This window comes from Phaethon lepturus, unplaced genomic scaffold (genome assembly GCF_000687285.1).
Source record: "Phaethon lepturus isolate BGI_N335 unplaced genomic scaffold, ASM68728v1 scaffold707, whole genome shotgun sequence".
In the NCBI taxonomy this organism is placed as follows: domain Eukaryota; kingdom Metazoa; phylum Chordata; class Aves; order Phaethontiformes; family Phaethontidae; genus Phaethon; species Phaethon lepturus.
In genome coordinates, this window is record NW_010553811.1 from 36,368 (window position 1) to 63,172 (window position 26,805).

General features: G+C 36.6%; 1 protein-coding gene across 1 annotated transcript in view; it reads right to left on the reverse strand.

Annotated features, from left to right (window-relative positions):
* Positions 1 to 2,000: 2,000 nt before the first annotated feature.
* TMX3 (thioredoxin-related transmembrane protein 3) overlaps positions 2,001 to 26,805 on the reverse strand; it is a gene marked incomplete at its 5' end in the record, with an annotated part of 30,789 nt that continues 5,984 nt past the window's right edge. The window contains 12 exons of the mRNA XM_010291626.1: positions 2,001 to 2,417; positions 3,539 to 3,607; positions 5,860 to 5,989; positions 11,910 to 11,966; positions 12,276 to 12,329; positions 13,183 to 13,240; positions 15,297 to 15,395; positions 17,871 to 17,937; positions 20,308 to 20,385; positions 20,632 to 20,731; positions 22,136 to 22,216; positions 23,784 to 23,829. Of these exons, the coding sequence (XP_010289928.1) occupies positions 2,151 to 2,417; positions 3,539 to 3,607; positions 5,860 to 5,989; positions 11,910 to 11,966; positions 12,276 to 12,329; positions 13,183 to 13,240; positions 15,297 to 15,395; positions 17,871 to 17,937; positions 20,308 to 20,385; positions 20,632 to 20,731; positions 22,136 to 22,216; positions 23,784 to 23,829 (1,106 nt within the window). The remainder of the gene's footprint in view (positions 2,418 to 3,538; positions 3,608 to 5,859; positions 5,990 to 11,909; positions 11,967 to 12,275; positions 12,330 to 13,182; positions 13,241 to 15,296; positions 15,396 to 17,870; positions 17,938 to 20,307; positions 20,386 to 20,631; positions 20,732 to 22,135; positions 22,217 to 23,783; positions 23,830 to 26,805) is intronic.

A 26,805-nucleotide genomic window follows, 5' to 3' on the forward strand; every position in this document is an offset into this window, starting at 1 on the left:
AATGAAGGCTCATCGTTGAACTAGATCCTAGCAATGCAGCAGAACTCAGAATTATTTTTTATTACACACCATAGAAGGAACATCAGTGTTTCAGTGACCACTTCAGGGTTTTTAAGTCAAAAGCTGCAAGTTTCCAGCCTGAGCCAAAATTAAATATGTAATCGATCTGTATTTGAAACCTTAAGAAAAGAGACAAATCAAGAAAACATATTGCTGCCTTAATAGTCATTTTAACTACCAGCACTGAGTCTTGCTAAAGTCCAAAGAAATTCACAGGCTTGTCATTAAGTAATTTTTTTTTTTTTTAAATAACTCAAGAGCTCTACACCACGTTAAAAAAATTTCTAAGCACATTTTTAAGCATCTCATTCTTCAAATATATGCTAAAACTACACCTCAAAGATTCTGTCAAAAAAAAAAGCAGTAAAACTCAAGTCACTATGTACAACTAGCTATAACGATAAAAAATGAAAAAAAGGCAATTCATAAAAGGAAAAAGGAGAATACAAAAAAGGGAAAAACCCAACATGGCAGACACTTACTACTCAGTATTCTATGAACTCATTTTTTAACTCTCCTCCCAAAAGGAAAAAGGCTGGACTCAAAATCAGACATGAAATTTTTATGAAAATATTCCTAATCTCCTTAGATATCATTTATATTGTATGATAACAAAAATATTTGAAGTCAGGGATCTACTTACTGTACTCTGCACTGCAACAAGAAGCCAGCTGTTACCAAGCTACTTAAACAGAAGAAACAAGTTTCTTTCCTACAAGGAAAAAGGATGCAATACATTTTCCCTGGTTATGATTTATATTGTCAGGTTCACTCACAGAACTTAACTAAAAAACATGGGTATGCCTAAATAGACAAAATTCCTTAATTTAGTGCTATAGCACAGTAATTTCTCATGTGATCAAGCTGCCTTATAAGGAGGACATTATAATGTGTATTATACAGTAACACAGCCTTAAAAAAAGAAGAAAGAAAAACATGAATACTAAGAGAAAAGCAATGTAAGTTTTGTTTCTATGGTACTCTCCATTACATCAATGCCAAAGGCTACATTATAGCTTATCCTTAGAAATTTTAACCCTGGACACAAATTAGTCCTTTTCAAAGTCACAGGGTTGTTTTAAAAGTGACTTTTATGTTAAACAGGTAACAAAAATGCATTATACTAAACAATCTCTATGAATATTAATCTTATGCTGCATTAACTCCCTTCCAGAGCAAGTAACAGTCTCAAACAAGAATACCAACACCAATTACCTCAAAGATATTTAACAATCTGAATTAAACACTGTAAAACAAACGTACACCATTCAAAAACCTTGTCATTAGAGAGTTATGCAAAATAGTCAGAGGGTGTTTATATTTATGTCTTCCTTTATCAAGTTGTACTGTGGATTCAGAAAACTTAAAGATCATTTGCACTGTAAGTTTGTGTAAGCACTCATACAAAACAATTTAACACGCAAGGTTTATGATTTAGTTTGTCAATATTTTTATCTGCTAAAGCACTAATAAAGACTTAATTTAACGTATAACTCCCACATACTATATCAAGTAAACATTCTTGACTGCCAATAATTATATTATTACATGGTAGAACAGTTCTCTAATTCCTAAGGATTTACATTTAACTTGAGAAAATAGAAAAGTTTGGTATTATTTTTCCAAAATAATGTGCAACAGGTAGTATACGTGACTTCTTGGAAAACTCTTGTCTTTAGCTATCAGGCTCTGAAAGACTTTACAGATCTCTCAACCTTTCTTAGTTTTCAACCCTAATTTTATACGAATGAGTGTTCAGCTGGGCTAGATTAGTAGTAGTTCAACACATACACTAAGGTCAAGTAACATGATCTTACTGTTCTGTAAATGAACAATTCAAAACTCTTTTAAAAATGGTGTAGAATTGTACCTGCAAATTCCTTCTGTTTCAATTGCTCTTTTTAATCTATTAAAGACAATTAAGAAAACAGCTTTTTTCATGTCAATTTCTGAGAAAATTTGAATACATGCAAGTCAGAACTACGATAATGCAGGCAAAAAGGTCCTCTTTCATGAAGATCATCAATAAATGACTACCTTCAATAAATAAGTCTATTTGGAAATTCTAGGGAATTCTTTTGCCAAACAAGTTAGTCTTTTTTCTTTTCCATTATGTCTTTCTGTTTAAGCTCTCCATCTGAAAGTTCTGTATATCTTCCGTTCTTTTCCTCCTCTTGTTCTTCCTCACTGCCTTCGTCTGTGAGCTCCCGATCACCATTTTCCTTTTTAGCTGCCTCATGTTCATCTACCCCTCCATCTGTATCAGCTGTGCAGATTCCATAACACATAATGCTGATGACCCCCAGGGGCAACCCAAAGAGAAAGCATCCCAGAAGTGGTGAACTCTTGAACACAGACTGTTGAAACACAAATTCGAAGTAAAAAACACTTTTAGTGAATATACAGAATTACCACATTACTTCTCTTATTACTCTGTGCATTTATTCAGAAACATCCAAAATGACAGACAAGGGTTTTTCATTTTTTCATGGTTTTTGGTTTGTTTGTTTGGTTTTTTTTTGTTTTGTTTTGGTTTTTTTTTCCCCAGAAAGGAGGAGTCCTCGTTTTAACCATTCCTACTACAAGTTCACAAAAAAAGTCTTAGAACTTCAAATATTATAATGCTGCATTGGGATAGTTAATGTTAATATGTCAACTGTATATCCTATTAACTGTTTGAAGCTTGAAAAACAACTGTTCTAATAGTTAAAATGACACTTTGAGGCAATCCGTTTCATGTCTTATTTGTGTCTCACTCTCAAAAATTCATTTGAGTAATAAGGGATCTGCAGAAACATTCTGTTATTAGACAACTTCCTACTGAAGAACAGTTTAATGGCACAGGAGGAAGGACTTTTGGTTTCAGAAACTGATGGCTAAATGTTGCACATTCACAGAAGTTCGGAAGCCACTCATACAGAAACATTTGAGTTTCAATTTAAATTTACAGCACGGGGTTTTCTTGTGTAGCACAAGTGAAGAAATGGATTGGTGTACATCTTTCCCAACAAAATTCTGTTAGGCATAATTAATCTATAAGAAAGATGATTAAAAATACTTGCTTTAGAAATACACCACGTATGGTATTTACAACCCATATGCTCTAACTAATTAGACTGAAACCATAACATTTCTCAGAACATAGAAGTGCTATCAATTTCAATGAAAGGACGTCAAAAGGGTCAAGGAAAAGATTTTGAATTCTCCCTGTTCTATCCCTTAAGATACATGTCAGACTAATACAGAGAAGGAGTGAAAAATGAAGAAACTAATGCATGTTGAATATTTAGCACACTGGAAAATATTATTAAAAACTTCATTTAAGAAGTTCATTTGGCTTAAGTCTAGTGTGTATGTACTTGTAATATATATACTATATAATAAAACCAAATATCTAAAAATATTTCAAAACCCTCTGAAAAGATTTGCATCTTGACTGACAAGAGTTCCATCCAATTTAACAAAAAATAAAACTTACCACTACAGTAGACTTGGCATCATAGATTATTCTCTTGATTCGTTGTAGAATTCCGTCACCACCCTGTGCCTGAAATTTCAAATGGAACCATGTCAAAACTGCTGACACTTTTCAGTTATGATTCCAAAAGTTCATTCTTCAGACCTTGCAAGCTTAAGTCCCTTTAGAAGGAAATGAAAAGTAATTATTCTTGCATCTCATGATGCCCAGACACTCCAACTTCTCAAGCATGGATAAGCATTTCAATAGTCTCATAAAAAATTCCCTCACAATTGTTTTAAACAATCAGTGTAAACAGTGGACTGGCACTCCACTCTCTTACTATAGCGGAACACTAACAGAAACTACCAACGGTCCTGATGTAACAATTATAAAATTGCAGAGATCTTCTGGACTTTCCTGCAGCTGATGGATATCTATTTATGGATTATGACAGAAGCAGTTAGAAAAATCTACGAACTAAATAGCAAGAAGACACAAAGGTGTGATAAACTTGTGTCAAGCAATGACAGATTATACCTAAATGGCCACCTAATTTAGGTGGCAGACTAACTACATGAATCTGAAAGCCATTTGTCTGTTGAACAGGACCAGTTTTCACCTGCCTTGAGTTGCCAGAGAAACAAATGGGAAGAAAACCTACATTTTGGAAGTCAACCTATCAGCACTTGACCCTAACCAAAACCCCATAAATTACAAAAAAAGCCCACAAGATGAAACACACTCACAGAAGGCCCCTATAGGGCCTTACAGAAAAATAACAGGAAAGCCAAGGTGAATAATCCAACACCTCCCAAGGAAGGGAGGGGGTGAATGTTATACTTCTCAGAAATTTCACTGTGGTTCAGAAAGTCCGCATCCTAATACCTGTTTTACCAGTATACTTTAAAGATTAATTCCTCAACAGCTGCACAATTTATTCGTCCTGAACATAGCCAAAGTAGTGTCATTTTACATCTATACACACTGTTTAGCTTAAATGAAGTCACATCCTGTATTGTCGGTCTTGTATTAGCACTCTCATGTACATATAGAGATATGAATTTAAACAGTCCTTTAATCATTCTAGCTGAAATACTGAAAACAAATGGTAGAAAGACCTAAGCGACACTATGGCAAAGAAACATACGGCATCAAAAATGAATTTCCTCAAAGTTAAAAAACAGACAGAAACCAATTTAATTTGTCATTTCAACCAGAAGGTTATATTTAAATACAGCCAAATAGATGTTGGTAACATAATTCGATGCAATTAATAAAGCACTGTAGAAGTGAGAATTGAAGAACACAGAACCACCAAATAAGTTACAGGAACACCCCTTACCTTGCAACTGGAAGCATGACCAGAAAAGTCATGAACAGGAAACAAATCCACCTATGTTATATTGCTACATTATTTTTTCAGATTAAATAAACCAAAGTACCCCGTATGACTGAAATGATCTACAGCATTCCTTGTCATTATCACATGATGATTTAAAACTGTTGGCATAATGTAAAGTGGGATTCAGATAACACAGTAAGCATTCAATATACTGTGAATTAGGGTTTAAATCAATACAGGCTTCCCTCAGGAAGCAGCCAAATGATTTATTAGCACTGTCCCCCTTCATTGCAAAGCCTTCTCGCTCCATAAGCACAAACGAAAGCTCTGATCCATGATCTCTTTCCTCGTCCACACAACATAGCCTTCTGTCCAACTTACAGTACACTGAGGAAATAAGCAAGCCTGACTTGTTTTGCCTACGTTTAAAAATTGTCCAATCCATCAATTCCAAATGGATTTATTCATTTTGTTGCTTTAACAAAAGACAGCTCATTTTTACTTTTAGAGCAGAGAGGGGTAAGCTTGTGTCTGTTTGTAACGTGCAAAGCAAGTATACACTAATTTTTTAATATGAACCTACCATTCATCAAGCTATTTATTAATTTTCTGCCCAAAAGAAAGGGTAGAGTTGAATTATGCACTAAGAGAATTTTTAATCAAATGCATTTAAAGCAAACCAGGACATGAATAAAAAGCTCTCCATTTACCAGTGACACCAGTAAAAGGAATATCAAGAAAAGCCAGCTAACATTATGCTATCAACAAAAAACCCCTTGCTTTCTACAAGAGGTTTTGCAGTCAGAACAGCAAGCAGTGGCACACCTCAAGAACTCAGAATCACGTATTCACTCGCAGCCTGCAAGACAGGAAGACAGATGGGACAGGAAGATAAAACACACAGAATAACAATCAGAGTAACCAAATTTTTTCCTTATTTTAGCATCTAAGGAAATAAACACCAATCAACATATTCCAAGTCACAATGAAGACTTACTTCAGCTGTACCATCCAAGATATTGTTAATAAACTGAACCATGTCTTCTGTGTTCTCAATGTGCCTATCTGGTAGAAAATACTGCTGATTGGAGGTATTCAGTACAACAATAGTAGGGATTGTCAAGTCACTGGAAACATAAAACAGGTAATTTAGACATTGAAAGAACTACTGTGTAAAATACTGCAATTCAAATAATTCCTACACCATTTAAAAGGGTATCCATTAACCTCCACTTTGTGTGTGTTCCTTGTAGCAGTTTCTTAAATGCAAGAGGGAAAGGGGGAAGAGAATTACCTGAATGGTATGAGCATATTTCTCACTAATATTTTTCCTTCACATCTGTGTCAGCAATGCTATTGAAGCTTATTGCATTTTACATACCCAAAGTGACTGCAAATCAAGTACCTTATGACTTTTCAATTAGTAAGAGATCACAGATAGCAGCCTTGTATTTGAAATACACTATTAGGACAACACAACTGTTAGGACAATTAAGTTAAAACACTTAATTAAGTGTTTTACTGAACAAAGGCAAAAGTATAATCCAAAAGTTCAAATCTCATACAGCCACAGTCCAATTGATCAGCTCTATCAATCAACCTCTACCTGTCAAGTCAAAAGAATAAGCCATACCAAAGTTTTATTACATTTCTTTCAGATATGGCAGATGAGCTGGAATTTTTAAACAATTATTACTCAGCAGTTGACCTTCACGTGCATAAGCATTGTTTAGTATCACAGAATCACAAAAAAAGAAAAAAAAAGTTAGAAATTATCTCTGGAGATAAACCAGTATAATCTACTGTTCAAAGTAGCCCTAGATCAGGTTTAAGGAAATTTAGTACTGCACAAGTACATTGTTCAACAAGCAAGATTTAAAATACATTAAATAAGGTGAAAAATCTCCTGTACTCTGCCAGTTTTCTACAGTTCTGTCACCAATGAATTTAAATACTAGGTGACTTTCCTTCACAGCAGCAGTTTTTCCCACATTTTCACTTTTGTCTATATTTGTAATATATAGACACCCATATGTAATATATAGACACCCATTTGTAATATATAGACACCCATTTGTAATCCATGTAGTATTGATGATGACATCAGCCTTAACTGGCTATTAATTGATAGTCAATTATTTCATGAAAAAATTGTTTAGCGTTTACTCAAGATTCCCATTTTTCTTTGAAGTCATAGAATTTATTCTAAATTTTCTCACACACTTTAGGTGTTTTGTTTTGGTTTTAATTTAAATTCAGTTCCAAATGTAGAAGTGAACAAGTTTAACACTTATACGTGAGAATTTTCTAAGCTCCTAGAAAGCTTAGTAATTTAAGGCTTAAGGTGCAGACCACATTCCCAGTATTCAAGTTGAAAGCATGGCCGCACCTCAGAAAATGTAAGGCCAACTACAGAGATAACAAAAATAATTTAATCCTTTCAAAGGAACTTTAAAAAAAACCAACCAAATGACAGAACTTTGTCAACAGTGACAACCTGCAACATAAGATTCTCTAAATACAATTTTTCCCTTGACATTTTCATTCTCTATTTATTAAGAACAAACAAGAAATATAAGTAGGAGGCAATCAAACCAAGTCAGGTGCTTTTGCAAGTGTGTGGTAACAAGTTATCAGCCTCTGCCAAAACACCTCCTCTCATTCAAAACAGAATGGGTTTTATTACTCAGATGCAGAAAAGATATCCCCTGCATCCTCACCCCCCAAAAAAGAAAAAAGTGCTTCTATTGCTTTTAGTAGCCTGGTAACTGAGGTTCTTGGAATTGGTTGTAGAGCAGCTGAAAGATAAACGCTATATACAAGTGTCATATTCTATACAGAGATTCATAAAAACATGTTTAATATGTTTCTTCCAAGAGCTGAGGAATTAATATTCTACATATACCTATAGTTGACATTCCAATGTTACACAGCTTAGCTTAAAAAAGATGTAGTTTTGCTTTCAGTAAAACACATAATATTCTGTCGTCTTCTTCTGTGCATAGTTTTAACTATACCATTTTTTAACCCAATAAACACATGTTCATCCACTGCTGAAGAGACAGACAAATAAATGGGTACAGGCTGTTCAGAAAAGACAGGAGAGGAAGGAAGGGCAGAGGCATTGCCCTCTATGTCAAGAAATGGATAGAGTGTGAAGAGCTGTCTCTGAAGAATAGCCACAAGCAAATTGAAAGCTTATGGGTAAGAATCAAAAACAGAGGCAACAGAGGCAACAAACGGAACCTTGTGGTTGGTGTCCACTACAGGCTGCCCGATCAAGGGGAGTCTATTGATGAAGCCTTCTTACTCCAGCTACAGAAGGCTTCATGCTCACAGGCTCCCATCCTGCTGGGGGGACTTCAACCACCCCAACATCTGCTGGAAAAGTAGCACAGCGAGCAATAGGCAATCCAAGAGACTCAAGGAGTGCATGAAGGGTAACTTCTTAAGCCAGGTAACAGACAGCCCTACCACAGGGGATGCCATACTGGACCTTTTGGTCACTAATGCATGTGAGCTAATTGGTGACATCAGGATTGGAGGCAGCATGGACTGCAGTGACCATGCTGGTGGATTTCACAGTAGTGAGGGATATGGGGCAGGCAAAGAGTAAAGTCAGGACCCTAAATTTTAGGAGAGCACACTTCCAGCTCCCCAGGGAGTTAGTCAATAGGATCCTCTGGGAAACTGCCCTCAGGGACAAGGCAGCAGACCAGAACTGGCAGATATTTTAAGGACACTTTCCCTAGAGCGCAAGAGCTCTTGATACCCAGATGTAACAAATCAGGAAAGGAAGGCAAGAGGCCAGCATGGCTGAGTCAAGACCTGTTGATCAAATTAAAGGGCCAGAAGTAAATGCACAGGCAGTGGAAGCACGGACAGGTATCCTGGGATGAGTACAGGGACGTTGCCCGCTTGTGTTGGGATGGGGTCAAGAAGGCCAAAGCATGGATGGAGCTGAACTTGGCAAAGAACACAAAGGATAGTAAGAAGGGCTTCTATAGCTATGTCAGCCAGAAAGCGAAGGTCAAAGAAAGCGCACCCCCTTTGATGTGCAAGACTGGCAGACTGGCAACAACTGATGAGGAGAAGGCTGAGGTACTCAATGACTTCTTTGCCTCAGTCTTCACTGTCAATTTCTCTTCCCACATCTCTCGAGGGGATGGACTGTTCCTCCAGTCCCCGGTCTTGGTAAGTCCCTCCCACTGTAAGAGAAGATCAGGTTCAAAACCTCCTGAGGAACCGTACATAACTCTACGGGATCTGACAAGACGCATCCAGAGTCCTGAGGGAACCGACTGATGTAGTTGCCAAGCCACACTCCATTACATCTGAAAAGTCATGAAAGTCAGGTGAAGTCCCTGGAGACTGGAAAAATGGAAACACTGCACCCATGTTTAAAAAGGGTAGCAAGGAGGAGCCTGGGAACTACCGATCTGTCAGCTTCCCCTCTGTGCCTGGGAAGATCATGGAACATATCCTCCTAGAAGTTGGCTAAGGCACAGGGAGGACAGGGAGGTGATTGCAGACAGCCAGCATGGCTTCCCCAAGAGTAAGTCCTGCCTGAGCAACCTAGTGGCCTTCTATGATGCAGTGACCACATCAGTGGACAAGGGAAAAGCTACTGATGTCCTCTATCTGGACTTCTGAAAGAACTTTGACATGATCCCCCAAAGCATCCCCCTCTCTACGTTGCAGAAAGATCGATTTGATGGGTGGACTGTTGGGTGGATGAGGAACTAGTTGGATGGTCGCATCCAGAGGGTAGTGGTAAACAGCTCAATGTCCAACAAGGCCAAGCGCAGGGTCCTGCACCTGGGTCAGGGCAACCCCCAGTATCAGTACAGGCTGGGCAATGAAGGGATTGAGAGAAGAAGGACTTGGGCGTACTGGTGGATGAAAAGCTGGACATGAGCCTGCAACGTGCGCTCATAGCCCACAAGGCCAACTGTCTCCTGGGCTGCATCCAAAGAAGCATGGCCAGCAGGTCAAGGGAGGAGATTCTGCCTCCCTGCTCTGGTTAGAACCCAGCTGCAATATTGTGTCCAGCTCTGGAGCCCTCAGCACAGGCAAGACATGGACCTGTTAGAGAGGGTCCAGAGGAGGGCCACAAAAACTATCAGAGGAATGGAACACCTCTCCTATGAAGAAAGGCTGAGAGTTGGGATTGTTCAGCCTAGAGAACAGAAGGCTCTGGGTTGACCTTAGTGCAGCCTTGCAGTACTTAAACGGGGCTTATACAAAAGATGGGGACAGACTTTTTTAGCAGGACCCGGAGCAACAGAACAAAGGGTAACGGTTTTAAAGTAAAAGAGGGCATCTTTTGACTAGATATAAGGAAGAAATTTTTCACCATGAGGATGGTGAAACACTGGAACAGTGTGCCCAGAGAGGTGGTAGATGCCCCATCCCTGGAAACATTCCAAGTCAGGTTGGATGGGGCTCTGAGCAACCTGTTATAGTTGAATATGTCCCTGCTCATTACAGGGGAGGTTGGATTAGATGATCTTAAAAGGTCCCTTTCAAGCCAAAGATTCTATGATTTTATCTAGCACAGTGAAAATATTCTGCAATAGATTTCTCACTGTTCAAGATGCTTTTTCTATTTTCACTTGCTGCCACCTAGTGGAAAACTGAAGCACTTGCAATATGATTTTGATACATTTAAGTAGCCACATGAAGAGCAGCTACTTGTATCACTGCACATATGCTGCTTTCTTTTGGTGCTTTCCACTTATGCTAGAAATGTATACGCTCTGTTTAGAAAATAATTAAAAGTTTGTGAGTACTTGAACAGCACCTTCTCTTATACTACAAGTCATAAAATCAGGCATTTTGTAGATTAAGTTAAACAATCCCATGGAACAAATCTTGCCACTACTACCACATCACTACTGCTGTAAGTGGCAGTTCTGTTGTCTTCCCCTTCATTTTCCCTCTCCCAGGGACCTCAGCTCCCTCCCCTGTTTCTCTGCACATCAGTTTTGGTACTCAGAAGAATACACGGAAAGACATTTAAGGGTTTTGCTCTATCAGCGAAATAACTCCCCTACTTGACTAGCCAAAAAAGCAAATGCTTTTCTGCCAGATAAACAAGCTGAAACAGCTCCACAGCCAGTCAGACGTAAGAGCCTGCACCAGAGAAGCAGTAATGAAGCGAGGGAGGTCTCAGTCTTGGCAGCTATAAAGCACTAGACCAAACGCATCACTTAAAAATAGCTGTCTCTCAACTGAAGTTAAATTAATTATATTCAGGTGTCAATCTACAGACACCACAGAAATATGGACCTTGTACCTCCTGAGTCCCCAATGAGGCTCCCAGAACCTTTAGGGACACAAACCCATGCTTTGTTCATGCTTTAAACCCCAAGAAAGGGGTTTGGAAAACTTACAGAGCTGGTATATTGACCCCTGTTTCTTCCTTCGTTCACGCAAAAGGCCAGAGTAGAACAAGTAGTCAACTGTAAATGCCAAGCAACTTAACTCTCTAATTACGCATTTTTAGACAAGGATCGTAATAAGGGCAAATATCAAGTATCTTGTTAAGCTACGTATATATTTCAAAATGTACCATGTACATATCAAGTGCAGACAGCATCTTCCATGCACTTTTTGCTGCTTCTCTGAAGAAGCAGATTTCTATGCATCAGTCTCAAAAATGAATCCAGAATGAAATGTTCCCCTACAGAAATCAAAACCTGAGATAATGTATAACCATTATTTACATTTCCTTTTACAAATTAACATAACTTTAAACTTAATGAAAGAAAAAAACAGCACAGTTCTAAGAGTAATTAATTTAAAGTAGACATAAAAGGTAAGCTTTGTCAAGCAGCATTATCAGTAAGCCAAACTTCTAACACAAAATTAAGCAGTTTAGTTTAACAAACAACTGATACTATGCTACATACTGAATTCTGAGGACAGTGATTTTTTTTTTTTATCCCATGTAAGGCAGGAATTCTTCAGAATATTTTTTTCAATTAAATATACTTAGCAACAGATACAAGAGAAGAAAGAATATTCAAATAAGAATTTACTTACTCCATTAGTAAACTATTAATGTAATCATTTCCATCCATATGGCCAAATTGGAAATCCCTGTAAGTGAAGCAGTGAAAAGGAGAATCATGAAAAATGGGTTTCAGCAAGAGCTCTTCCTTAAATATTTTTCCTATAACTCAAGATAAAAGCACACACTCAGCAATATAACTCAAAAATTGATGATCTACAGGACAGTCAGCATCCCAAAACACTTAGTTAATGGAATGATCTTATTAAACATCAGTATATGAATATCAAAGCAGGCACTATAACATTTTTCATATGTAGAAAAAAAAAAATGACTGCTGCCTTAAAAAGTTTAATGCAGAAGTTCACTTAAGATACCACAGTACCATGTCTGCCTACCTATGAAAGTGATCCCGATAATCTCTAGCAACCTCCTGAATAATAGATTTTAGTCTGGAAGGAAAAAAAGTTACATTGATAATCCAAGACATACTCTGTCAAAATACAAAAAAAAAAAAAAAAAAAAAAATTGAGATTTCCTCAGTAAGCAGCAATTAGTACCTCATTAAAAGTAATGATTCCCTATTCTGTTAACAAAAACCACCTCATTCATCTTGTTTGGTTCCTAAGGGTTGAAAGGCTATCTACCACACAGTCTCAACAGGAGAAAAGCAGTCAGGCTACTTCATCTATTGTCTTTTGAAGATACAGCACTGTGACTCTGAAGCAAATCCAAAGAGGTCTGGGAAAATAGCATACACTTGAACAATATTTTTAGTCTCATTATGTATGCAATCAGAAAGGGACAGGGGAAGGTCTTGTTCCTGCCAGTCTCTTCAGCAAACTCCAACCCAACTGAAAATGCCCCTTCATATAAGTTCCAGAGACAACGAATATATAAGCATCACTAATTTAATTTTTAACTCAACTGAGCTGAAGAACAGTCATTTGTTTGAACATACTAAGTTCATCTCAAAGTTATCTGAACTCAAGTACTCTCGTCTATGTTTGAAAGGTGAAACAATAGCTTTAAAAAGCTATGTGATCATGGTTTGTTCCAGTGATCTCATTAACAAATGGCAGAAGAGTGATACAGAAACTCCCATCATCTCATTGAACTCACACGTGCTTCAACAGAGCCATAAATTAAGTAAATTCAGTAGGCTGAAGTCATACATTAGAGAACATACACAAGTTAAAACCATTCATTTAACCTAGCATTTCTGAATATTTAAGAAAATTCCAAAGTTCTCTATGTCATACCAGAACATTTCTCCCATAGCATCACCAATACTCAATTCTGTACCTGGTATGTTCCACTGAAGAGTTTTTATCATCAATGACTGCAATAGCCACGAGTTTTCCTAAAATAAGGAATAAAATGCTTGAAAACATTTAAAAAGAAACACACAGTATCAGATGGAAAATACTCCAACCTAGAAGATTAGACACTCTCCAGGAACAGGAATTAGTTTTAGGCATAAACCAACCTTGATGCCAAATAGTCTCTTGCAGCTGACCAAATTGTGTTTTTCTTAAAGCCACTGAAAATAAATTAAGATCTGGCTTAATGCCATACCACTAGTGTTCTATGAAAAGTCTGTTTACGAATGAAATTAAAAGAGGAAAACCCCAGATAAAAATTAATTCCCTACCCAAACTGCATATTTGCATATACCTAAATATGGGATTATGAAAAACTTTATTATTATATAATTGCAATTACAAGCTGATTCTAATTGATTGAATTACTATTGTGTGGATTCAGTACCAACTATTTCTCACACTACTGAAAATCTGGAATATAATCCTTACAGAAAAAAACATGGAAAATTTACTGGCAGAGCCTGGAATTCATTACATCAGGAAAACAACTCCGTTCACAGACCTCTGTCAGAGGAGCTTAAAGACCAAACACCAGAATATACTCATCTTTTCAGGATTCATTTTGTGAAGTTTTTCTGATTAAAAGAAAAAAGCCAAAGCCTCTTAAGTTGAAACAGATCAAAAATATGTTTAGAAAGCTGGCCAAAGGTTTTCCAGATCAAGTACTTCCTGTTAGGAAAGCAGACCTGCTAGTGTAGTCATCAGTTGAATTAACTAAAGCCTCAAGCTTAAGAAGTGCAGAAGAACAGTTTAAGTCTCTCTAGATGCCCTGACGCACTCAAAACCCTCCCCACTAAGCCAATCTATGGCTCAGTTCCTACATATCGCCATGCCACAGGAAGCATTCCTCTCAAAAAAAAGAAACTCACTCTTGTTCAAGCAATACTGAATGGTTTTGAGGGCAAAAACCATCGATTAATTCCCAGACTTTCCAGTGAAACAGCAATAGCTTCTGCCACCTTGGCTTCTTCCAAATCTCAATCCTCACTTTTCCCATTTCCTTCCACACTGTAAGACATTACCTAGTGAACACACTAGGAAACAACTACTTTTTAGACCAGAAAAGACAACACAGATAAATTCCAGGTACTGTGTATTTATACATAGAGCTCTTAAAAATAAACGATGGCTTCTCCATTGTATTAATGAGCTTCTAATTTTTTTTTTGTAAATTGAGGAATTGTTAAACAAAAATACATCATGAAGAAATATGCTACATTTAAACAATTTGTAACAGCACTTCTGTAAATAACCTTTTAAAATGCAGGTGTAACAATGTTAGGTTCTTACATGGTTGTGAAACGAAGTGTTTCATAATTTTTAAAACCCGAAAGCACTCAATGTTGCATTGAATATAAACTTCTTTCTTTTGAAATGGAATATAGATTATAAGGTATCCTGGCCTGGAAAAATCAACACTGACAGCATTTCTTCTGCTACTTCAGAGTATGTGTATCTTAAAAGCAATACAACTCATTTGCCTATTCCAGAAGTCACTTGGCTGCAAAGTTTTCATTTGGCTTGCAAAAAATTTTACTAACGAAAAGCTAAAGTATTCCAGGACAGGCACACATCTACCAGAGTAGATGCTCTCCACCCTTCCTTACCATATCTACTTTAAAGATATTTGAATCCATTAATGTAAGACATATCTAAACCCAACCATATACGATACTTCTAAATCCAGTCATAAAATTCCCTGTAGGTATTCCAAGAGTTAATATGCAATTTATGCAAAATCTAAGCTGCTCTTAAATTAAAAGTCCTACTAATTTTTGAGATTTTTTAATACTATAGGATTAGACAAACTAATTTTTACGTTGTGAGGAAGGACTAGTGTAGACTTTGGATGGGAAGAAGCCTCTAGTCAATAGAATAAGTCTCGCCAACATCAAAAAAAGATTGGCACTATCACATCTAACTCTGAGATTAATTCATTTCTGAGGTTTGAAAAACACATTCTTAACGCTCTTTATTTTTTCTTAGCGTTAAGTACAAGGGATGCTGAAGAGTTCAGTGGTAGCAGCATCTCACCTGTATCTCCAAGTTCATACAGCGTAAACCCATCTACATTAAGATAACCTTGAAATCTTTCTCTGTTTATCCAGGATGACAAATCACCGTCTTCATACTCTAAAAAAAAACGAAAACAGAAAAATGCTGAAAGTTGAACACACATCATGCATTAAAACCTTTTTTTTTTTTTAAGAGAGGAAATCAGATTTTTTTTTCTTTTAGTACTACAGAGGCAAACACCATTTTTTCCTTTTTCCTTTTATTGTTGTTAGCCAAGATCTCTCACATTTCTGGATTATTTCTCTTGAGTTTTAAAATTTCTAGAGCCTTTCCAATTGTTGAACAAAAAGTACGTGTATTATAGCAAAGCATGAAAAGCTGATTTGATGATTATATTTTCCCAAATCAAGAATAAACAATCCTATTTTAGAAGATAATGTGACCCAGTGCAGAAAGGAAATTTCAATGCCTGTTTTTTAAAGGGGGGTCAAGTTTTATACAAAGTGAAGAGATACAAAAAATACAGAAAGCAGTATTTGTGAGTGTCCTTAAACAAAACTGAAAAAACTTAAGACGAAGTAGATGCATTAACAGCATTGTGAATGTAAATGAACAAATAGATACATATGATTCAGAATCAGTTATACTGAAGGCTACAGTTTCAGATGCTAGATGCTTTAACCTGTACAGAATCAAACTCTAACACATACCAGAAACACCATTATAATTTTATCTTAATCACAAGTAAAAAAGAAAAACGTATATAAACATATATATGCATATATATACACACATATATTAATGCACATTAAATAAATAAACTTATGTTAAATCCCACTGTATAGAATGGATTATCAATAACTTCAGGTTCACAACTAATTGTCATAAGATTGTAGCAAGCAATTCCAAGCATAAAGCTTCCCATAGATCTGCATCCCATTCCCCTACTACGGAGAAGAAAAAAACCAAAATAAGACAGCAAACAAGGCTAGAGCATTGAAATGGATTTTGCTAAACCTTTTTCTTATAGCAAGCTCTTCAAATTTCTGCCCAAAACAGTTACACATATAACCTTATCCAATCTCTTATACTGCATCTTTATAACTTGTTTGATTTACAATAATGTTTCTAGTACATTATAAAAGAGTAAAAATTTTACAGAGTAAATGAGAAGCCTGGATTATTACAAGTTTTGTGTTTGTTTTGAAAGGTGTGGAAAAAGCAAGCAGGTCACACAGCAAAAAGCAATTCAGAAGTGTTCATCTTTGGCAAGCTTTCCTTCTCCAGGCCCATTGTAAAAAAAAAAAAAAAAACAAATGCAAATGAAGGAGGCTGTAGAGTTAATTTTTTATCTGAAGGATGATTGGTAAGGCAACAGACTGAAGAGGAAGACAAGTACAGCCATTCTATGAAATCACCAGGAGTATCCTTGATGGGCCATACGGAGTATTTTGCTGTGGTACGACTGATCCTCAGAAATTAGAACAGCAATATAGCTGTATAAAAGCAGTACAACTTTACAGTATAGTCCAAGTATAATCTAGCACTTATATATGGATATCCAAACATACAGATATACACTTTTTATACAAATGGCAGATGTATTGCTGTCAGTGGTGTTATGAAACACTACTAGTCTCAGGTGGCCATTCTATAACTTACACTTTGAACAATACAGTCAAAAGTATTTTATCAAGCCTAAAATTGCGTATCAACTGTTCCAGTGACAACAGTCCGCATCTCCTTAACCTTTCTGCGAGAGACACTTTCAGGAAGGGAAAAACAGACTGACTGGTGAATGGTTCAATGTATGCATAGTATGGCCTCGTCAGTTATACAGGGATAGTTATGCTGTCTGATCCTTTCCCACTACCAATATCCAAGTAACACAAATGTGAAAGTCACATATGCTCAAAGCTACCAGCTCCGAATTTTAATATCGGGAATAAAGGCAGAATCAATTTCCTCTTCCTTCACAGTTTTTGAAGGAAGGCTTGTTGTCCTAAGAAAGCATAGAGCTGGTATTGCCAAGGCACAAAAAGCTCAAACTGAACACTTTTACACCATCTCTGAGCAGAGTACACATCTGGAAACAAAAAAAATCAAGTTAACTTCAAGAGTGAGAGATCTGACTGTCAGGAAGAGCACTTAAAGAAAATGTGATTAACTTTTTGGAACTGTAAATTCATCTTATGTGTGACTCCTCTTCAGCAAGAGTGTTCTTCTGTTTTGCGTGCCATGAATTTGGACATGGAGCAATGGGATAACTTTTAGAAGTGCGATAATGCCAACAAAGCAATAATATTAGAAGCTACATCTTACTGATAACACCAAGCAAACATCACCACTTCTATTTCAGTACTGCTAAAACCAATTCCTTCTCAAATGCATTTTGTTCCGTAAGAACTAATTAGTCTTTTCTCCTTCATGAAGGAGTTGTTATTTATCACAAAACTGGGGAATTTCCCAGTACCCCAACACAACTTTCAAAGAAATCCCAACCGTTCCAGTTTCTTTATATATACTTTAAATATCCTGCCTTAAGGTCCCCACTTTCACCTACCATTTTCCCACCTGCCCACTTCCACTTACCATCATAAACAAAGTAAGTTCCATCTTTGAAGACCACAACAGCAGGCAATTCAGGCAATGTCACATACTGAAAGAGAAGCGGTTTTCAATTAGTCCATGGAAGAATAAAAGATTTTTAAACAAACAAGCAAAAAAACCTTTAAAGTGTGGAAATGCAGTCCACGGGGAAAATCTCAAAGTACATTTAAATGTTTCCTATCCACTTCTACTAAAGTAAATCTATCAGTTTCCACATATTAAAAACTAATACAACATAAATGCAATTTTGAGAGGTAGGTCTCACAAAGTGTAAATAACACAGGATTTTCACTATTATCTGCAGTAGCATGAAGAATATTTTATCTGTTGGACATGAACTTTAGACAGAAGATCATAACTTGAGGGTTTTATCAATTATGCTCTTTGTTCCCAACTTACGTTGTTGTCACCACACCTGTCATACTATTACTTCTAGTAAATGGCCAGTCAATAGTATCGTAGGGTGAAATAGTAACATTGAAAACATGTCCCACTAAATCTGGGCTATTTCCTGTGGCTCAGGCTGATTAGAATCTAAAGACACAGCTCCAGCAGACAGGACTGCAAGTAGCCCTATTCAGGCAAACAGAACAATGAATGAATGCATTACCATGCTAAATATGATATTTAGGATGGTCAGCGACATACTCAAAAAAAATACAAAGTGTAGAAACCTTTCCCTTGGAACTTAAAAGAATCTTATTCAGCTCATGTTTTCAGCAAACTGCCACAGAAGAAATACTGCATCTACTCCTTACTGCTTGCTACCATTTTAAGTTAAAATTCTAATAGCACTTGTGGTTAAGAAAGGACTGTGTCATGAGCTTAGTTTTGATGATATGTTGGCTGAATTGTCTAATTTACTGATGTATTCGAGAAACACAAGAACAGTATCATGAGTGTTTTTTCAAATGACATGCCCTCTGTAATCATTCTGCATTATCTTTCTTGGAAATAAATGTAAAAGCACCAGGTTTATAATGTAACAGCTCATATGAATGAGCAAAAAGGTAATTCTAAATGAAGTTCTATTCTGTTATTTGCCCCTAAACATAGTTTAGAATCTTTAAAGGGCAAATTAGTCTATGTACAACTTACGGCTTGCAAAAGATGCCTGAAGCTTGGAACAAGATTACCTAAGTGACAAAACAAAGCCTAACAGTGACTACTGACATGTAAAGCCTCATTACAACTAGTAGCCATTGATTTCATAACATTTTTGCTTCTCTCCATAAAATATTACATACCATCAGTACTTTAGTTTAAATTACATTTGTGAGAAACTGCATTTGGTGGGAAAAACAGCTCACCGCATGCATCACTGTGACCACAGAATATCAGAGTTCCAGCCTTTTACGCTCTTTCCACTTGTATCAGGTTTGTGTGGCAAGGTTTTGGTAGCAGGGAGGCTACAGGGGTGAATTTTGTGAGAAGGTGCTAGAAGCTTCCCCTGGGTCCAACAGAGCCAATTGCCAGACAGCTCCAAGACAGACCTGCTGCTGGCCAAGGCCAAGCCCATCAGCAACAGCGGTAGTGCCTCTGCGATAACATAGTTAAGGAGGGGGAAAAACACCTGTGCAATTGCAGCCAGAGAGAAGAGTGAGCATATGTGACAAAAACAACTCTGCAGACACCAAGGTCACTGAAGAAGGGGTAAGGCTTACTCTAGGCACCAGAGCTGAGATTCCCCTTGCAGCCCCTGGTGAACACCATGGTCAGGCAGGCTGTCCCCCTGCAGCCCATGGTGGAGCAGATATCCACCTGCAGCCCATGGAGGACATCACGCAGTAGCAGGTGGATATACCCATGCTGGAGCAGGCTCCCGGCAGACCTGTGGACCCAGGGAGAGAGGAGTCCACAATGGAACAGGTTTGCTGGCAGAACTTGTGACGCTGCAGAGCACCCACACTGGAGCAGTCTGTTCCTGAAGGACTGCACCCCACGGAAGGGACCCAGGCTGGAGCAGTTTATTAAGAACTGCAGCCATGGGAAGGACCCCATGTTGGAGCAGAGGAAGACTATGAGGAGTCCTCCCCCTGAGGAGGAAGGAGCGGCAGAGACAACGTATGATGAACTGACCACAACTCCCACTCCCCATCAAATAGAGAAATAAAAATCAAAGTAGCTACCTTCCTGAGTAGGTTGTATGCTCCATACTGAGTTCTGCATATCTGTTTGATTATATCAATATGACTGAACAAGTAATTTGGCCAATACAAAGCAATCATAGACTGAAATTTTCTTTGAAATTTTAACCACATAGACTAAAAAATTAAATGTTTCAGTATAATTAGTTTGAAATTTATCAAAACCAAATGCACTGGAAGAAGCCATCTCTGTGCCATCAAAAGAGCAAAATTACATATATGAGGAGAACTATATCATTTCTGAAGAAATAGTAGGAACTGAAACAACTTACCTCAGGCAGCACATCTTCTGAGGCAGAAAAAAAGTATGTATAAACTATTAGTTCTGAAGCAACTTCAATGTATTTTTCCTGGAAAAATACAAACAAGGCTGTTTAATTTCTGAACTTTTAATATGCTTCAAATGAAAGCTATGTGACATAGCTTATCTTCAAAGAGTAATTAGAAAATACAGGTATGACACAAGCAAAACACTTCAATAAATGTAAAAAAAATGAAAATTTATTACAAGCATGAATTACAGCCTTTTAGAAGGTATTTTAAACTACATCTGTGAATAGTCAAAGGAAGTAACTTTATTTAATCAAGCTTCAAACCTTTAAAGGAGATTCACCACCAACATACACAAAAAGTACACGATGTCTCTTTTGTACATGCTCGAACATATGCTGGCTAGGAAGTGGCCTGATGAGAGGTCTGGGACGAGGGGAAAAAAAAGAGAAAGAAAAATCTCAGTTTCTGCAAGCTGCAAAACCTAACCAAATAAAAATCCCCAAGAAAATGCCATACAAGTTTTTGTGTTGGGTTTGTTGGTCTTTTTTTAAACTAATTTCCCCAATGCAAATTCATTTAGTTTTTCAGTTTATTTCAATTTCAACTAAAAGAAAAAACACTAAAAATCCCCTCAAAATAAACTTATGTTCCCCAAATAGCACACTTCAATTTGAAATTAATATATTCATATAAAATGCTGCTATGATGTAAACAGTCGTGCCATTTGCTGGCCACAAGATCACAGACTGGGTTGAAAGGGACCTTAAAGATCATCTAGCCCAACCCCCCCACCATACACAGGGACATCCTCCACTAGATCAGATTGCTTAAAGCTCCATCCAACCTGACCTTGAACACTTCCAGGGATGGGGCATCCACAGCCTCTCTGGACAAGCTGTGCCAGTGTCTCACCACCCTTACAGCAAAAAATGTCTTCTTCACGTCAAATTTGAATCTACGCTCTTTCACTGTAAAACCGTTGCCCCTTATCCTGCCAGCATAGGCCCTGATAAGACAAGTCTCTCTCCATCTTTCTACTAAGCCCTCTTTATATAGTGAAAGGTCACAATAAGGTCTCCTCAGCCACAATAAAGTCTCAGTCATTTGAGAGAGATTCCAAATGCAAGCACAGCAGTTAAGAAAATGCGGTCTTAGAAATAATCTTACAAAATTGTGGTAAATTACTAGAGATCACTGATATTCCTAACTACAGAATTATAAGCAATAGTTAATATTTTGAATCTATATGAATGCTTCTTAATTATAGCTAAGAATGAAGGAAAGAAATATGATTCCTTTTTCTTCCCAGAGATCAGTGTTTATAACATTTTGATGACACAGGTCACTGTAGGGAAGGAAGAAAAAGCCAACAAATTGTTATGAACAATTCTGTAAAAGCAATTTCCTTATGTTGCCAACTGCCATAACTTTTCAAATGCATAAACATATATTAAACTAGTATTTCTAAGATAACTTTTGAGTATTAAACAGATTCTGCCTTAGTAATGATTTCTATCTATCAGCCAACATTTAGGTCAGCATTCGTGTTCTGGTTTCCATGAGTTTCATTTATTCATAGTTTCCACTACTTTGAAAAGCCTTTAGTTCTTGCACTGTAAAGAAGGGATTGTGACTAGCCAGTTTCTACTTACCTTCTCTGTGCCACTCTCCACCAGCCTCACATGCAAACACATGTAGTGTACATATAGTTTCTAACTTCACGTCAATGTCTTGTTCTTTTTTAAATAGATCTAATTTTTGGTCCACCTCAAAATCCTACCAAAGTTTTAAGTCACGAGAACCAGTCTCACAGTATAGTATACTTACCCTGCTACTCTATTAGCAAATTCAACTATATCATCTTTAGTTCTAGGTCCTCTATAGTTGTATGCCAAGTCACCTTTTAAACTAGGTAAGTAGAAAAGACAAAAAAACAGAATTGAAATCAACTTAACTGTATCAACACATGTAGAATTAATCAATCTTCACATGTTTATTACAGTCACCTTTTAGCAAGCAATAAGCAAGGTAATTTTTCAAATAGTCAGATAAAAGAAGTGGTCAGCAAAACATAAAATTCAATATTGCAATACAACACAATTATGGAGCAAAAACTTATTTACACAATATCTGATTTACTGACTTTTAAAAATAATTAACATTATCATTATTTTCTAGTGCACAGAAGTCATTTACTTTGTGAAAGGACAGGTCATTTGGAACATTTGCTTATGACCGCACAAAAAACCCCTCACACCCAAGCAAAACCCCAAACATTCAGCATTTGTACTGCTTAGGAATTAGTCCTCTTATAAAACATATAAACTCCTCTTTAATGCTTTCTTTATAATTGAAAAGTATCAAATGACCTACAAAACCTTCTGAATTTATGTACTAAATTAAGCTTCCATAAAGTGTTGGTCAGTTTAGTGTACTCTGCTGACAGGGGATGCAGCATGCTTGCATTATAAGAATATTCAAGTAAGTTTTACTAATTCTAACACAATTTCTTTGAATCCATATAGGTTTAGGAAACTCACAGGGAAAAAAACAAACCAAATTTTCCATGTCTCTATATGCCAGTAACATTTTGCATCTTAAATACTAAGAAGCTAAACATCTCTGCCACCTTTTTGAGAAAACTAACTTGACAAGAGTTTTTATATATTACACATTATGAATACTATTTGTTTAACCAATAATCTGCTAACAAACACAGTAAATTCACAGTAAAAATAGTACTTAAAATTACTTTATTTAACATGACCATGCACTGGACTATATATGATACATGCTATAAGTACATATAATACCATTATGGACTGTTATTTTCCTATATATGTTGTCCTCCGTTGTTTGGATTTTTTTTAATTACATTAAGAAAAAAAAAATCTACATACACTTCTCATCAAACAACTGTTCTCACACTTCACCCTGTATACTAACCACTACTGTCATCTACATAAGATTTTCAGATACACTGAAGAGAAGGTAATTAAAATACGAAAATGCAATCAGCAATCCATAAAAGTTAACAGGATGACTCAGGTATGCACTTACTGCTTGAGTCACTCTTAAGGTGTCAAATCAATCAGTGCATGAAATTCCTTTTAATAATAGTAATTTAATACATATGTACATTTGAAATATGTATTTATATACACACACTTTTACAAAGTTATATAGAAATCAGCAGTTAAATGAACTCCAAATTTGCTAACTTGCCTTTAAGAGTTCTGTTTCTAAATAAGTTTGATATTACTGAATTTGAAAGCAAAACAGTCCAGTAGAAATCAAAGATAATGTCAAAATTAAATGTAGGGGTATTTATGTTTGTTTGATTTTGGTTTGGGGGCTTTTTTTGTGGTTGGTTTGTTTGGGACTTTTAAGCAGAGCGCACTATTTTTTTTTACTGTCATGAAATCAGTGGTAGGATAGGTAACTCTTATAAATTCAATGGGAAGCATCAACTTACAGCTTAATTGTTGGGTAGCCTCTCACTCCAAATTCAGATGCAATACCTGAAAGAAATGCCAAAGTGAACCCAGACTTTCTTGCTCTCCTACCTTAATCTTTAAATATAGTTTACTATTCAAGCCACGTAAATAAATGAAGAACCTACCACTTAGTTCAGTATAAATTATATTACTTGCTTGCAAGAAGCTGCTGTTATGATGCTACATCATGAAATTTTGGACCTCTTTCAGAAGTACTGCAGGGTCCCAGCATAGGCTCTCAATTCATATGCCACAAGTCAAATGGCATGAGAATCCTCTAAATAGACATGTTTGGTCAGTTTTCACCAAAAGGTAGTATGCATTTAATATGCACATGCAATTGGGTGAAAATATCAGAGGCAAGAATTAAGCATCATGGATGTAGAGTTGTAAATACTAATGCATAAAAGAAATATAAAAGACAATTAACTACTCGTGATACAGTAATGGGTAACAACAAAAGTGCAGTATCATACTGTAGCATTTACAAAAAAGTCAGTTTTTAAAGCATATTTTGCAGCGGTAAATGTCTACTGTCATGAACTTCACCAGAAACAAGACACTTTCTAAGCAATCAATTACTTACCTACTGCTTACTAAAGTGCTAAAAAGTAAGACAATTGTAGAACCTTTTCTCCCACCTCACATTTGTTTAAAACCTTGTATCTTGCTCTTGTCAATTGGAGGAGTTGCAATTCGCAACCGTCCTTGCAGTTGTGGCCATAGCAACTGCTACCTTAAATTATACTTTCCAGTCAATTCAGTGTTTTCCAAAAGTTAAACTAAGTCTTCAAAAAAGGCTAAAATAAGTCTAAAATTCTGGCAATACTTGTGCAATCCTCTACTGGAAAACAACCCCGGCATTCAAAATGCACCAAGATTCAATACTTTAAACATTCTGAAGCTACCAACCACATGCCAGAGCAGCAGATGTGGGAGGACTTGTGTGCAGGGCTCTGAATAACAGTTTAGAAATTGTCACCCTAATGGTGTTTGCCTGGATCAAAACCCTAACTGCACAGAACTACAGATAAAATTAGCAACTCATCTACTGGCACCATAGTCAAAGGAGACTGGGCTAAGAAATATGCATAGTAGGATCAATTTGATTCTGATCCTTTTCTCTCATAGCTGTACTACATATAACTAGAAGGCATTAAAATGTATATTAATTTCTCCTTGTACAGCTCTTGAGCACAGTCAGAACTGCAAAATAGACAATTTTTAATATATTTTTTTAAACATCCCAGACATGGAGATTTTTTATATTAAAATCTTGCTACCTAATCCTATCGTAAAATTCTACTAAAACAGAGATACTAAAATCCTCTCAACATCATGGAAGGGACTGACTTATTTACACCACCACCTCCACTTGATGTGAAAAATGCAGTATAGGCAAACAGCAGCAATTATGCTAGCCCCAGGTGAGACGTATTTCTACTCTCACCACAATCAGTGGACTTCTGAGGCTAATCCCCATGAAAATTCAACTGATACCACACCAGGTGACTGCTCTGTTAATGTAACTGCTGTATCCTCATTCCACAGAGCTACCAGAGACAAGAGTTACTGGATGCTTCCTATGTTCTGCTGTGATCTCAACTCTCGGATGACAAGCTACCCAAAGTTCAGAGTTCTCGCACTACTTCACATTCCTATTAGGAACACAAACTTTGCGAGCCAACCATGCATGTTCCTTCCTAGTCACACATGTGTGCTCAGCTGCATCTCCTTCTGATATTCTCAAGATTTAATTACTTTGATTTCAGAGAAAAACATTAAGCAGAGTTGATAGAGTTCTTCATATCCAGATGTTGTAAAATTTCCACTTTCAAAATTAAAGCATGAAGCTATTTCAAAGATTTATCGGAATCTATTCTTCATAAAATTTAACAAATCTGAGAAGAAAAACATTTTCAGGGCACAAAAGAACCCTGGAGTTTTTAGTAATTTTTAAATATGCAAAATTGAATTTTAGAACAAAAACACCACACCAATTCTGTTCTAGGTATCAAATACAAAAGTTTAGTATCAGGATGATAGATGGTCACCCAATATTTGTATGTAATGAGTTTATACAAATTATATGATTTAGAATTTGATATACATGACTGGAACGTTAGAGACACCAAATCTATTCCCAATTTTGAAGTTACCTGGTTGCATGACCTTCAAACTCCTAATTCTCCAGATTTAGTTTTCTTTAGCAAATAAGTATCTTTAAGATGAAACATGAGGTCAAATTTATGTTGTTTTACAGAAAAAGCTACATACAATAAATTGGTGTTTGAGACAAGATGATTTTAATCTCAAAAAGACAAGTGCTGTCCTGCTATATGTAAGCACAGAAAAACTGGAAATCACTGAAAAAAGCATTCTGCATAATATTTTATGGAAATATAACAATCCTGAATAAACAGGTTTAACAGGTATTAACTAAAAACATTATATGTATTAACAGAGCTTTATTACATACAGACCTCACTTAGGCCCCACCGCTCCCTACGCCTTCCCTCTTAAATATCCTCCTGGTTCAACACAGATTTAAGTAAAATGACAACAAACAAGCACAATAAAACTACGAAAATACTGTTACACATGCAACAATCCTCTCATGTCTACAACTTCTCTGAATACCGAAAGTTTTGAGTTTTCTCTGAAAAGGTCACTACATATGAAAGACAATCAAAAATGAAAGCATTACAATAGCTGAAATTGGTTCTTCAAGACATTTACAGAGAAACATGGGGAGAAATTTGTTCAATGATGTAATGACTTCAGTGATTTCAGCAGGCTTTTGGTTTAACACCTTAAGGACCAATTACCTGAAAAGAGTAACAGGAGGAACACAAGCACTTGTCCAACAGTAATTCAGGGAACCTAAAATTGGATGCCTGTCAAGAGATGTACCATAAAGATGCTTGTATAACAGTACTCTAAGCAGCATATCAAAAGTGTATCTTTGAAAAGCTTTTTTTGCCTGGAAGAATTCCCTAC